General features: G+C 38.6%; 1 protein-coding gene across 2 annotated transcripts in view; it reads left to right on the top strand.

The window, feature by feature from the left end:
- The first annotated feature begins 12,008 nt into the window (after positions 1-12,008).
- The window catches only part of LOC118228014 (anoctamin-9-like), a 59,346-nt gene continuing 56,653 nt past the window's right edge, over positions 12,009-14,701 (top strand). The window contains exon 1 of one of the 2 annotated variants that reach the window (XM_035419181.1): positions 12,009-12,221. In XM_035419181.1, coding sequence (XP_035275072.1) covers positions 12,204-12,221 — 18 coding nt within the window. In that variant the 5' untranslated portion in view covers positions 12,009-12,203. The remainder of the gene's footprint in view (positions 12,222-14,701) is intronic. The other variant, XM_035419179.1, reaches the window with a different exon arrangement.

Genomic DNA, 14,701 nt, shown 5'->3' with positions numbered 1-14,701 from the left:
CAATAAAGAATGTATGTTTTCAATTCATTATAATTGACTGCTACTTATTGAATTCAATTATTTAATCTTAAAACCTGGTATAGAGCTTGTTTTGACTTGTTGGTTGATTCCACAAGTGCACTGTAGACTGACCTATCAATGAATTTGGCGATTTAATTGATAATTCTTATTTTAAATAATAATTATTAAATTAAATCACATAAAATATATTTTACATGTAGGTTAAGTGAGGGGTTCTAGCATGCAATATCGCTTGGTTCAGTAATCAATTTTATAATAAGGCTGTAACGTAACAAAATGTGGAAAAAGTGAAGGGGTTTGTCTTAACGTTTGTCTTAACGACTACTTGTATTGTATTGTATTGTATTTTTATTTATTTTTATTTTTCCATAGATTGCGTTGTTGCCGTTCTCGTTGTTAGTGTTAATCAGTTTAACCATCAGGGTCCAAGTTGAACTATGCGGTTGTTCCCTGTACTTGGACCGGTACTTCTCTCTAGGGGTTTCGTCATACTTGTTCCTGGTTATGGTTATACACTTTGTTGTACGTCGCTCTGGATAAGAGCGTCTGCCAAATGCCTGTAATGTAATAATGTAATGTAATGGGTTTGAATACTTTCCGAAGGCACTGTAAATGAATGGGGTGAGAAATTGTGTTTGTATGCCATTTTCCATGAGTCAAGGGCATGTTTGTGGAAATAAGCAAGTTTCAAGGGCAATTTACTACACTTAAAATCACAGGCAATTTACTACACTTTAAATTCTGGCCAGGGCCTTTCTGTGGAAGAGAGAATGGTGTGTGTGCAAACTTTGTATTCCTGCCTCTTGCCCAATGCATGCTCGGATAGGCAGGTATAGATAATAATTGGATGTTTGACAAAATAGAAATCATTTTGCATATCCCGCTTACATTTAAAGAGATAAAATGTAAGAGGAAACAAACATTTGAGTTGTAACGTGTAACAAAGCTGAACACTGTGTGTAACTTGGCTAATAATATACACCCATCTATTAACTTGTACTTTAATATTGTGCTTTTCTAAATAGTATTTTTATATGTATTTTGGGTATAACAGGGTTTAACATGTGACTGTAAACCTCTTAGTTTTATAGAAAAAAGGCAGGCGTTTCTCCATTATAGCCCATGGGGAATTCGAGAGTTGCGGTACTGTTACGGGTGAGATCCCGAGTCGGGATTCGAACCCGAATCGTGGTGGTGTTGACCAAAACCAAAATCATGTGTTCTTACACGCGATGAGCGTCTTACAAGTGTACCTAGAGGCGTATTCTTACAGGAGCACCATAATACAGAACACAAGTGTACAGTTTGGAACATGGTCAAGGAAAGGAGAAAAAGAAATGAGAGAAAATAAGCAGTTGGAACTCACCCTACATGTCATAAATACCCACCAATAGAATAACAGTGAATTACTTTTTATAATGACCAGATTGATTTTGGTGAAGCATTACGTGCAGGCACAAATGCTTGTAAACAGAGTCAAATTAGCAAAATAATGTCTGACTTCTGAAGAAAAAAGTTACATCGCTGAACTGTGCACTTTTGAAATTATTTAATAGCTCTTTCTACTCTGATTTTGTATATTTCCCTGTTAAATAACCCATTAAAGTGAGCTCAGATGCCAATTTTGTTTTATGTTTGTACTGTGAAACACCCATTGCGATTAGTTTTACATTTTACCATTTACCATTTACATAAACTATGATCTTAAATTAACTCTAAACGAGACACCTTAAAACATCCCGGCTCGACGAGCAACTCGATTTGACTGATTTAATTACGCAAATCAAGCCAATATGCCTAGTAAGATGAAAGTAAATACAGAGAGAACCGAAGACAGAAACCAAAACTGCAGTTAAAGAAGCCTCTTAAGCGCATCTTCTAGACTAGCCTACAAGCACAGGTGGAGCTCTGTGGGTGCTGAGTAACTTCAGCACCCCCAATATTTAAGGGGGACTATTTTTAATTAAAATATTTTGAATAAAAATAACTAGGCTATGTGTGAAAAATAAAATATTATTTCATTATTGCCTAAAGATGTGCATCGTTCAAGCTTTAACGAGTTTGCGTGAATTTCTTGTTACCGTACAGTGTGACACTACGTGCGCAGCAGAACAAGAAGGATAATAACATTTAAAAAGTCAAGACAGTCACAGACCGAACGTCAAAGCCATTGAGATATAGACGAACTCGAGACAGCTTCCGCTTACCGGTTCCTTTCCTATGGAAGCTGCTCATTGGCGCATGTAGCTAGCAGGCTAGCCACAACTTCTGACTGATTGAAATCCTGCCAGGGGGGCAGCTTTCGGTTCTCAACTTCAGCACGGACGTAATGTCGCCCCCTACTGATATCTAGGCTATGATTTTCCCTCAAAAAGCCATTTTCCTCATTGGGCTCCATTCATTTTTGACAGCAAAATAAAAATACTTCCACCCATTTATTGATCATTTATCATTTTTCCGAGGTGAAATATTTTTACATGTAATATGAAAGTGGTACATGAGGTACATGGCAGAAGGTTAAGAAAACGTGTGTAGTTAATGTCATTGAGATTAAAAATATATAAATTAAATTAAACCACATTTAGACATGTCATGATTGTATATTTATTTATACTCATTACATGATTAAAGACTGTTTATTTATATCCACGTTTTAATTTGAATTATATAAATTGAATGATTCTTCTGTTTTAAATTAGTTCCAGAAGTTTCCCATTGAAGACATAAATTATGTTCAATAATATATTAAAACGATTGTGAATAACCAGAAGATGGTGACATATTTCACTGATCTTTGATAATGATGATTAAAATTAGGCAGCAAGATTAGGCAACCTTTCTTATACTGTAGTCATAATTACAGTGCTGCCAGAAGTCATCAATGACGAACGAACGAACGATTTGATTATTTATTAATTTGTCCTGCCAGCATCCCTATAAAACCTGTAGGCTAATGCTGAAACGCATAGGCTCCCCTCATGTTCATGTTTCACAATAGCATGCTGCAATATTAATAAAAGGCATTTTAAAACTGAAGAACTTCTAAAGTGTGCCTCGGAATAGTTTTTCTTCATACCAAATAAAATAACTGCCTTAAGTTAACTGTTTATTGTCTCGTTCTTTTATAGGCAATATCATTAATTATCCTGATTGGTTAAGAATACTGTGACATGACAGCTAACCTTAATTATAGTTATTCCATTATTAACATTGACCAGTGTTGGTACATTTGTAATGTAAGCCATTTTGTCAAAATGACAGTTTATGCTGCTTACAACTGTAAACCCATTGTTCAGGCTCAAACTCGGTAATACTCATTTTTAGATAGCCTAGCTAAATCCAGGACAGTGTGTGAAGCTGGTATTGTTACATAATTCCCTTAATTGCGGAGTTAATTATTGTTTCATAAAATGGTAGGCCTATAGTAACATTTCCCATAGTAGCTAGGCCTGACATCAACATTATGCTGTAACCGTGAACATTGAATTAGCAGCTTTTATTGTTTTGGCCAATTCCATCAAAGCCTACACGAACAACTTACAGTAAAAGGCACTCTGCTGTCTCTGTACATTGGCTCTCTAGCTGTTGGAGCACATTGCCATGAGGTCGCAATGTTTTGGGTTTGTAAGAAGGGGGCTGTGGTAGGTTTTAAGGTAATTGTAGTAAGTTTTTGCATTTTTGTGTCAAAAGTCTCTCTCAGTCTCTCTCTCAGTGTGGCGTTAACCTGTTTTCCTTCAATCAATCAAGTTTTTCCTGCATGATTGGGAAGGGGTTCATTCTCTTTTCTTTCCTGTTTTTGTTGCATCTTTTCATTGTTTCCTTTGTTTAGTGTTGATAATTCGGGCATCCTCCAGCTGGTTCCACTGGCTGAGATGGCTCAGGGAGTGAGTACAGGTTTTGAGGGTCGCCTTGCCGGTTGCCTGCTTTATGGAGGAGTGTGGATTGACAGTTAGAGACATAGTGGGCCATTCAAGTATTAAGTCAGCATCAGGAATGACCAGGTGGAAAAGGTTAATGCATTGGTTCAGCAAGGTATTGTGCTGACAAGCACACTCTGGTCTTTCCCCCTGTCAGTCCAGCAAAGAGTTATTTCAAATGCCCCTCGCTTTTTGAAAGATGAAGTGCTGGGGTGAGAGCTGTCTTACCACAGGCAGCTGGTTTTGTCTTTCAAAATTCTAAATCTTGGCACAAAAGATCCTAGAATGAAGCATGTAGTGTCCTTTCGGATAAAGGTTCTGATGATTCTCCAGAGTACTGGAGAATTGAATCTTAAGCTTGTGTTCAGCATTGACAATTTTGATTATACTATTCACATAACTGCTGAGTCTAAAGTGTTTTTGCTGCAGGAAGGCCCCTGAGGCAAGAGAAGAGGGCAGGAATTGACTACTGTCCTCACTATCAGCAGCTGATACTGGTGGGGTTGAGGCTAGTTTAAACTAGTCAACAAGTCAGTCAAATTAGTATTTTTTTTTATTATATGCTCTTGTTATTCTATAATACTAAGCCTACACAATTTGACTAATTTGACTGACCAGTTTAGAGTAATAGTCAAAATTTAAAAACGCAAAACACCAATGCCTCAATGCAACATTTGTTCCAGAAGGTCATATACATTATGTGCTAGTGGAGGGACAGTCAGCAGCAATGCAGGATTGGGAGGTAGAGGAGAAAGTAATTGTCATGGTTCTGGGGTGTAGTGGCCTTGTGCTGCCACTAAAAGGCACCCGGGATTTGAGAATTTCTTAATTTCTTCCAGGTGTCTGATTCCCAATTATTTTCACCTGGGGAGGTGCCTTTATAAGCACTGACAGAACAGCCATCAGCGCTTCTGTGTCAAATCCCGTTATCACAAAGCCGGTACGGTATAGGTATAGGTATAGGTATAGGTATAGGTATAGGTATAGGTATAGGTATAGGTGCTCGGTGGACGGTTTACTGAACGGTGTTCGTGGTTGGTTCTGTGTCCTCTTAAGGCGATTAAGTCTCTTAGCGCAGCGGTGAGCGCATTCTGACGCCATAAGAGCATTTATACTTTTATTTTGAGCTCGTGTGAGCCGGTGGGTATCGGGACGTTGTCCCGGGTAATGTATTTTGTTTGTGTTTTTCTGAGCTGCGTCTCAGGGTTTTCTTTTCGCTGAGTAAGTTTTGCTACTCAGTTGTCTTTTCTTTTGAGACCAGTTTTGGGTTTGGTACCAGAGCTTCGCCTCTGTACCACTGGTCCTTTTCTTTTTTCGCCCTGGTTTTCACGGGTCGCTTTTGGTTTCGCAAGCCAGTTTTACGGCTGGACAAGGTGGTCCTTCGGAGTGGTTTTTTACTCCGGGTTTTTTTGTTGTTGGTTAGGATCCTTTGTGTGCGGGAGTTGCTCTCCCAAGGATCTTATTTGTTTTGTGTTTTACTTTCGGGTGTTCCCTTTCCTTTGTCCTTCGGGACTTTGTGGCTAACGCTTCCGGTAGCGTTAGCTTTTCGTTCCCCTATATTAGTCGCTTCTGGTTCTCCAACACCCCCACACCATTATAGTAATAGCATGCATTACCACTGATAACGGCTCCAAGATAGTGAAGACTGTCAGAGATTACCTCAAATGGCAATGGTTCCACTGTTTTGGGCATAGCTTAAATGTGGCCATAACAAATTCCCAGGCTAAAGAAAAAAACAAAACCGGTGCTTGGGCATTTTCTATCTGCTGCAAAATCAACAGCACTTTCTCCCACAGCTGGCGCAGATGCCGAGAGCTTTGCAAAGAGCAAGAGCAGCTGGCTATAGCCCCAAAGCTCTCTCATCACAGTAAACTATTCTTTAGGTCATTATTATGTGCGATTTTCTGATCTGTTAGGCCTTTAAAAGTGGACTATATGCATGTCATGTAGGCAAGATTAGTTGCTCTTTATTTGGTCAGTAAAACCATAGCTTGGGTTGTTAGTCACCTGTTGCAACAGTTGTTTACGGCCACACCACATTAGCTTTATAACTTTTGGCTCTTAGCCTCCAGGAAGGCATTGGGGTTAGTGTGTTTGAGGTTGATCATAGCCACTGATGCAATTCTAATGGGTTGGGGGCTGTCTGGGGGGCAGATCACTCTGGGGTTGGTGGAGATCACATAAACCTGTTCAAGTTGTTAGTTGTGTTTTCTGCATTGGCCCATTTTCTCAGCATACCAGGGGGCCAGGCAATAGTTTGCACAGGCAGCTCAACTGTAGTGTCATACATCAAATGTCAGGGAGAGCTGAGATCAACAATATTGTATGTGAAAGAGCATCAGCTCCTGCTTTAGGTGTCCCCGCAGGCTGCTCATCTCCTTGGAACAGTCAATGTTGCAACAGATCTTCTCTCTGGACAATTTAGGGAAGCAGAAGGTGACCTCTTCAAAAACCAGAATTCCCAGTGCCTCCTGTGGCTCAGTGATGGAATCTATACTAAGGGGCTATTATGCCAATCATATAGTGATTTTTCTGGAGCATAAGGACCAACATTGCTGGTTTCAGATTATCTTGTGGAAGTAATGTTCTTGTCATTTTGTTTGCTTAAGAGAATGAGATGCCAGCACACTGTAGCCACTGCTCTTTTGCCAGTAGTAATGTTTTTAGCTGCAATGGTGTATGCATAGCAACAGACTTCAAATAATCATGTCTGTCTGTGGCAGGCTTTTATCTTGGTTAATTTTGTCAAGCTCATGTTCTTGTAATTGAAAAATCAGTTCCTTCTATCTTTTATAAAATGTTTGTTTCCTCCGTTTTAAATGGGACGTTATTGAAGTGCTGGTGGTTGTACCTGTAGAGGATGGCAGCATAAGTGGTTCTATTCTTCCCATTCATTGCATAATTATTGAGAGAAATGTATATATCAATATATTTAACACTTAACACTTTATCTTTGCAGTGTGTGTGTCACCTATGAGCATGTGTGATAGTGGTAACAAGTATTCCCCTCCCTTATAGCGCCACCTGTTGCTAACCTGCTTCACTCTTCGCCAATAGCGGCCCCTGTTGGCTGTGGGTTTTAGCTAATATCTGAATAATTATAATGAAGATCGTCTGTCAATCTTTTATTACAGTTCCATGTTTCTTGGAAGTTTTCATTAAATCATGTCTGGGTTCCTCATTTCAATTAAAAAATCTCTATTATTTGTCATCTGCGTTAATCAAGGTAATCTTTGGGTGAAATTCCCAGGGTGACATATTCAGCAGTTATATGTCTGGGGGCAGGGCACATTTGAAGTGCATCAACAGCTAGGGGGTTGGATAGTCACACCAGTCTGCTAGTCACCGTCTTAGGTGTTACGTGTTTGTGTTTGCTCCCTCAGTCCCTTGCTGAGTCATACAGATTGTTTTGAATGCTCTCATTTTTGAACCCACGAACAGCATGGGAATCTGAGAATCTGAGGGAAGTCTCAGAATCCTTTTCCTCAATACTGCCTTTCAATTACTGTCTGTCCTCAATTTTTGCTATTCTGCATTTGGGGTTGTTGTTATTGCTCCAGTAAAAGAACAATGATGGAGAGTTCCTGCTGGACAACCCTCTTCAGTTAATTTTTCCAGGTGAGAGCATGATACAACCTCTGAATGCATAATGTCCCTATACAAGCTGCTTTGCAGTTACTTGAATTTAATTTTCTTCTTTAAGCCATAAACTCATTAATGTCCCTACATCAGCCATTGTGAAGCTAAGAGGTCATGATAAACTTCTGTAAGTACCTAAAATACCCTTTGTTCCTAAAATTGGAATACAAGCAAACCCCTTCAACAGAATCACCCCATTTTCAGAACAAATGTGTTCTTGTTTTTCAAGATAATGGTAATCACTTTCCTTGGCTTTTAAATAACTTCATGCATTGAAAGCATGGCTGCAATTTCAGTACTTTCCCAATGAAAAATACTATGACATGGCAAGCTGGATCATTTGGCCAAGCTCTTGTATTTTAATCAATGGATTATATTAAAAATGGAGAACCACATTCTGTCAAAATTGTATTTTTATTCATTAATGACATAATTAATGTACATAAAACATTTCAATTTTAAATAATTTTGTAAAAATTATTGAAATATATGTATACAATTTCAATACAACCAATAAGTAGCAGCAATACCTCCAAGATGGAAAAATATGTTAGGGAAACTAAAACTGACAGGCTATACACCTTGTATTAGGTCATATGAATGGTCCACAACAGTTAAGATCAGTAGAACTGTATATTTCTGTTGAAAAACAACAAATTAGTTGAAATTTCTAATAACATTTATGCTAATTGGGAAGATCTATTTGGCCTATGGACTAATGTTTACAGGGTCATTGCATAAATTAGCCTGTAAATATTCTTCTATGTACATATTTCTGAATAAACTTTTATACAAAGATACATAAATAGGGTAATTTAGACTCTTTGTGCTCTCACTTCTGTGCAGAGGAAACTGAAGGTCTACTTCATCTTTTTTGGTTTTGTCCAATAGTCCCCGTCTTTTGAGTTCAGGTTCAAAATTGCTAAGCAATGGTTGTAATATCCTATGTAATTTATTACTTTGAGGTGCATGTTAAGCATTGATGCTAGATAGTTCAATTACAAAAGAAAATGGGAAAACCACATTGAGAAATCAGGTAAAATGTATAGGCTTGAGGAATTTTAGTCATTAAAATAATCAATTGGAATGAAAATTGTGCCATTTAAGCACAACTTAATTTATAGCTAGTTAGATTTTTTTCTTGTTATTTTCATTTGCCATCTTTATTGTCTTTGTTTTTTGTGTGATGCAGTTTATTGTTTCATCTGTGAGTGTGAGTATGTGTGTGGGTGTATGTGATGTGTGTGTATGTGCACATGTTGAGTGGGTTGGTGAATGTGTGTGTTGCTACTGAAGTGTGTCTTTGGGTGTGTACAGGTGATTAGATCCTCTATGACCTCTGAGGTGTCAGTTCATGAGGGATATAAAGAAAAAAAATACACGCACAAATTTGGAAGGGAGGCAAACTGAATATTCATGGGTCTCACATGCAGCCACGATGAGCAGTCCGTTTAGTGCCGTGCCCCAGAGACTGAGATCTGACAAAATGCCTGCAAATATATTCCAGATTTCCCATTTGTTGAACCACAGATCTCAATACTAAGGGGCCACACCAAGACCTGCCAGTAAGACAACAGCAATGGTAAGCAAGCACTGTACATTTATAATACACTGTAATGTGCATGGAAGCCAGTGAGAGGACACCTGGGGCCTCATTTATAAAAATGTTCTTAGATTTATACTTGAACTTAGTCTTAAGATCATTTCCGACGGTGTGCTTAGATTCGATTCATAAAAGATACTGAGCATAAAAAACCTTGCTTACGCAGGTTCTAAGAAGCCCATTTGTAACTTATGCACCTATGATCTATAAATCTCAAATTAACTTAAAATTGATGGCACCTGAACGTGCCTTACAATCAGCGATTTCCCCTTATATAATGCTAGTACAAATGAGGGTTTAGTCAGGAATAACCATGGACCAAAAGAGAAAAGCAAACTTTTTGGGAGACGAGATCACGGCGATGGTAGAGCAGATTGAAGACAGGCAACACGTATTATTCGGTGGACTAAATAGTGGGTTGACAAACAAAGCCAAACAGGTAGCTTGGTAGTGTGTTGCTGCTGCAGTGAACAAATTGTTCATAAAGTTATTGCAAAGTTCACCACAGGCTTGGACGCATATGCGTCCCAAACTGCAATACCCCTACATAGCCAGCAGGAAAATCACTTCTATCAAGTCTAGACTTTGATAAGATCATTTCCACGTCAAAGTAAGGTTTTATAAATAACTACTTATACGTGATTTTCTGCCTAAGTCATACTTAAGATCAAAATTGATCGTAAGCCAGTTTTATAAATGAGGCCCCTGAATGTGATAATTAGTCAGGTAGTGAAGGAACAGTGTTTAGCAAACTGAGTACGTACATCAATGCTCTCTTGCTTCCGTCACTGCAGCACGGTCTGTGAAGACACTGAACTCAGGACAAAGTGAGGAAATATATTTCTAATGTGGGTTCGCCAGGCAAACAGGAGGACAGAGAAAAAGTGTGTTAAGCAAGAAGCATCTAGCCACAGCATGGCTGGTCACTGAGGCACCCTTAGAAAACCAAAATAACAGCAACTTATACCAGAAGAGTAGATGGGGAAAGCCATTTGTCAACCAAGATTTGCAGAAAGGATAATGCGATGCCAGTCGAACAGCCTTTGGGGTCGTGGTTATATAGGCAGCACCAGTACCTATGCAGGCCACCTACAATGAGCTCCATAACATTTGGGATGTAAACTTTTTTTTTCTTGATTTGGCTCCGTACTTCACAATTTTAGATTTGTAATCAAACAATTCACGTGTGGTTAAGTGCATATTTTCCCATTCTAAGGGTATTTTTCTACATTTTGATTTGTAAATTGTTTGATTACAAATCTATAAGTGTGTACAGAGTACAAGGCCAAATCAAGAAAAAATATGTCTTTGTCCCAAATGTTATGGAGCTCACTATATGTGTGGTTTAAAAAAATGTAAAAAGAAAGAGGAAGTTATCGTAAATTACTGGCAGCAGGATGTTTGTATTTCTTGTGTATTTTGAATCCTGTAACTTGGAATGATCTGTTTTACTCAACTTATATGAGCCTGTGAGGGATAAAATATACTCAGAGTAAAAGGTTCTCTATCATAATCCTTAAAGTAGACTACCAAATATATTGTTTTTATTACATTGTATTGCTCCTGCCACTACACATTGTGACTCTGTTAAAATGTTTAAATTTGCTGATGACACAACAGTGGTAGGGCTGATCTCATGTGACAATGAATCAGCCTACAGAAATGAGGTCTTGTCTCTCGTTGACTGGTGCTGGCTCTACAACCTGGAACTGAACGTCTCCAAAACTAAAGAGCCGGTGGTTGACTTTCGGAGAGGGGGGGAAGGCTCTCCCCGCATTTTTTTTTCTTATGATGTGTCTTGACTGTTTTGCTGTTCTGTCATGAGCACATTGAGGCAAATTCCTAACAACTAAGTTGTATGGCAATAAAGTACTGAATCTTGAATACTGTATTTGGTAAATGGACTTCATTTATATACCGCTTTTATCCAAAGTGCTTTACAATTGATGCCTCTCATTCACCAGAGCAGTTAGGGGTTAGGTGTCTTGCTCAGGGACACTTCGACACGCCCAGGGTGGGGATCGAACTGGCAACCCTCTGACTGCCATACAACCGCTTTTACCTCCTGAGCTATGTTGCCCCGTATTTGACTTAGTATCTTTCTTTCTTTATTAACAGTATTACTGTATCCAACCTGTATAGCCTGTATAGTTTCTACATTGATTTTAACCAGTGATCCTGTTTCCATTGCATATTGTAACCAGCAGTGATATGTGATGTATACTTTCATTTTAGTACTATGACATATCCCCCAGCATAGAGAAGTGAGATTGTTACTGTATCATGTCTGACGTCAGTGGCTGCCCTAAGAAAATGTTTTAGGGAAGCCACATTTAAAGGCATCTGTTGTTGAATATGGGAATGAATTGTCAAGTTTGTCTCCGAAGAAGGGGAAGGAAAATAGTTCCAGTAAAACCATCGATACTATATTTTAACTAAAATCGAGACGTCCCTACTGAATAACTTCTGTTGTATCATAATACCAGATGGCACCTGGCCAGTTACATTGGTGAAATGTAGGCTACTCTAGAGGAAATCATATATTTTTCGTCGTAACTTCTTTGATAGAAGTTCAGCTACGTGTTGACTTGGTATAGGCTAAAGTTAGCTGCCAACGACCTATAAAATACTTATTTGAATGTGAAAGTAAAACAGAAATATATTTATGAAAATCCGCAAAAGTTTCGGTAATACGGTAAATCGGTAATATCGCACGACATACACGTAGTCTCTCTATTATTGCCGAATGTAGGCTAATACAGTATAAGCAAACTACAGGTATATCACTTGCCCGTGATAGGTAGAATCCCTCTCCTGTGCGACACATTCGCAACTGAAACCAATCCCGACTCCGGCGTCTTGTAGAAAACACGGAAGTGTGCTGTTAGCTCGTGTCTGAAGTTGCAAAATACTTGTCACAATCCTCTGTAAAGTTACATTTTACGAGATTCTCAGGTGTTTTTCTTTAATGACCAGAGTCGATTAGTTAAAAGAAGTGGATTTGGAGTAAAAACCATCAAATCATGCAGTCCAAGGGGCAGGTAAGCGGCGACGCAAATTTGAATGGTTAACAAAGCCATAATTGAAAGCGGTCAGGTGTTCGACAATGGCAAGAAGGCGATAAAAATGTCCTAAATTTAATTACAATTGAGCAGTAGACTGCTGTCTGTCTGTGGTAGCGTAATGGTCAAGGCAATAGGCGCCCAGTTAGCCTACTGGACAGTAACTAAGGGAAAACATAAAGTAATAAATATGGTTCATATTTTATTCATTTCTTGTTTTTTTTTGCGGTACTGCAATTTAGATGGAAAAATTAGTGTTATTATTTTTTGCTTACACGTAGGATTGCTTTATAGGTAGCCTAACTAACTTAAGAGATAGGCAACTGTTTTTCTAGAATGCGTAATGAAGCTCTCCCGACTTCATTAGTCACGTTCTGAGCATCTGAAGAAAGTACCATTAGGCACGCTTTGCGAAAATGGATCCATTTTGGATTTTGTAAACGTATCAGATGTTTCTGACCGAAATTGTATTAGCTGCTTATTCACGATTTACTGTTGGCTAATGCACTGGAGAATTAAATACAGTGATCTAAAATGGGACCAACATGTCCATTTGTCAAGCAAAATTGTGCCATTAGTATGGCAAGGCTGAGCTGAGTCAGTACACTGTCTTTCACTGCCACAGACCACAATAGCTGATTTCATGTGACACATAACAGCCAAAGTAAATCCGTGAACAAAAAGGTTTCATCTGAAACACAGCACCATGCCTAGATCATGACCTCATCGTGTTCTGTCTTTGTGATTGGTTTTATGATGCGTGTTCCTCGAGAGAACAAAATGTGCATGCCTGTAGCTGAGCAGTGAGGGATTTGCTATACCATTACTTACAGTTTGGCTCACAATACAGAGGCCCAGGAATCTATAACGTTTAGTGCAGTATCAGTTAATAAACTGATCATGAATTGACAATCAAACAATCAGTCTTTATTTTTGGATACATTATACTAAAACGTCTTGTAGATTTCTGATGGATTAGTCTGCAGAGGAGTGCTGTTTACTGTTGGGATGATGAAGTTTTTCATGGGCCACCCTGAGGGTCATAAATATGTTATGTACAAGAGACTAACTGGTGGGGTGCTTGAATGTTGAGCAGTACATTTACTACAGAGCTTTTATTGATTAGTGGAAAGCTGGCCACATGGCACTGCATTAATGGAAGTTCTGGGACATCACCTACAACCCTTCACGTCATCCCAATATGTTAGCAACGTTAGAAAGGTATGTCTACTTGTTCAATTTCGGTATTTGTGGAATATTACATTGCGATGGTTATGCCATGGATGTTCTGGAGAGAGTTCCTTTAGTTGTTTTTCTCCTAGATTATTAAACTCTCTTCCACCTAAGAGTATAAATGCAAAAAATATGTTTTTTTCTAAAACCCAATAACAAACATTTTTATTTAGAGTGTTCTGTAGTGTAACTTCATGTAACTGACTGAAATGTACCTCCTTTTGAATTTTCAGCTTAATTTTAACTAGCTTGCTATATAAGTGCTAGCTATATTAGCTAGCTAGCTGATGGTAGCTGTCTAAATCACGGTTGCTAGGTAGGTACATACTGTATCATCAGGTAGATGGTCACCTACTCTGTTTAAAATTCCATCTTAAATCACTTCTAGCTAGTGATATTTAGTTGATCAGCTCTTCTCCAGCTGAGCATCCTGCAGTCAGTGATTCCACCAGTTTGGCCTCCAGCTTACTATACCTGCTTAACCAGCTTTAACCAGCTTTGACCAACCATAGACAAAAAATGTGTAAGAAAAAAAAACATTGTAAACTGAAATAAAAATAAAGAGCGAGCAAAACGGAAACTAAATGTCATGGTTTTGGCTGATACCACCATTTCTTTTCCTACCTGCGCCTTTTCTTCAGTTATTACGGCCATTGGTTTTTTCATGCGCCTTTTCTTCAGTTATTACGGCCATTGAGTTGATTAAATTATACACGTGCAAATTTCTTTTTACAATTTGCACCTGTTGGCGTTCTATTTAAACCCTGAGCAAGCCGATAAGCTTTGCTTCAGTGTCAGTTATGTTGCACGAGAGCCGGTATTCTGTCAAGCGAGGTAAAGGTAAAGGTAAAGGTAAAGGTAAAGGTAAAGGTAAAGGTAAAGGTAAAGGTAAAGGTAAAGGATTGAGTTGCGATATTGGATTGTTGTGGCTATAAAATTAGCACAGCAGTCTTTAGCTTTTTTAGATTGTTGGCAACAAGTTAGTGCCACAATCTAAGCTCAGTATTCTTTCTTTAGGGTTTTACTTTTTCAGCCTCGGTTCGAGGTCTGTTTTCTTTGAGTTGCCCCGTTTTCTGCTCCGGCAGTTTTGTTTTATTTTCATACTCCTTAAGCTTTAGTTTTTTTTTTACCCAGTACGTGGGTTGTGTAGAGCTTTTCTTTGGGATACTCTCCCTAAGGAGTATTGTTTTCCTTTCCCTTGTCTCTTGAGACTTTGTGGCTATTTT

This window comes from Anguilla anguilla, chromosome 5 (genome assembly GCF_013347855.1).
Source record: "Anguilla anguilla isolate fAngAng1 chromosome 5, fAngAng1.pri, whole genome shotgun sequence".
NCBI lineage: Eukaryota > Metazoa > Chordata > Actinopteri > Anguilliformes > Anguillidae > Anguilla > Anguilla anguilla.
The sequence above is the reverse complement of the archived record's forward strand: the minus strand, read 5'-3'. Positions and strand labels throughout refer to the sequence as shown.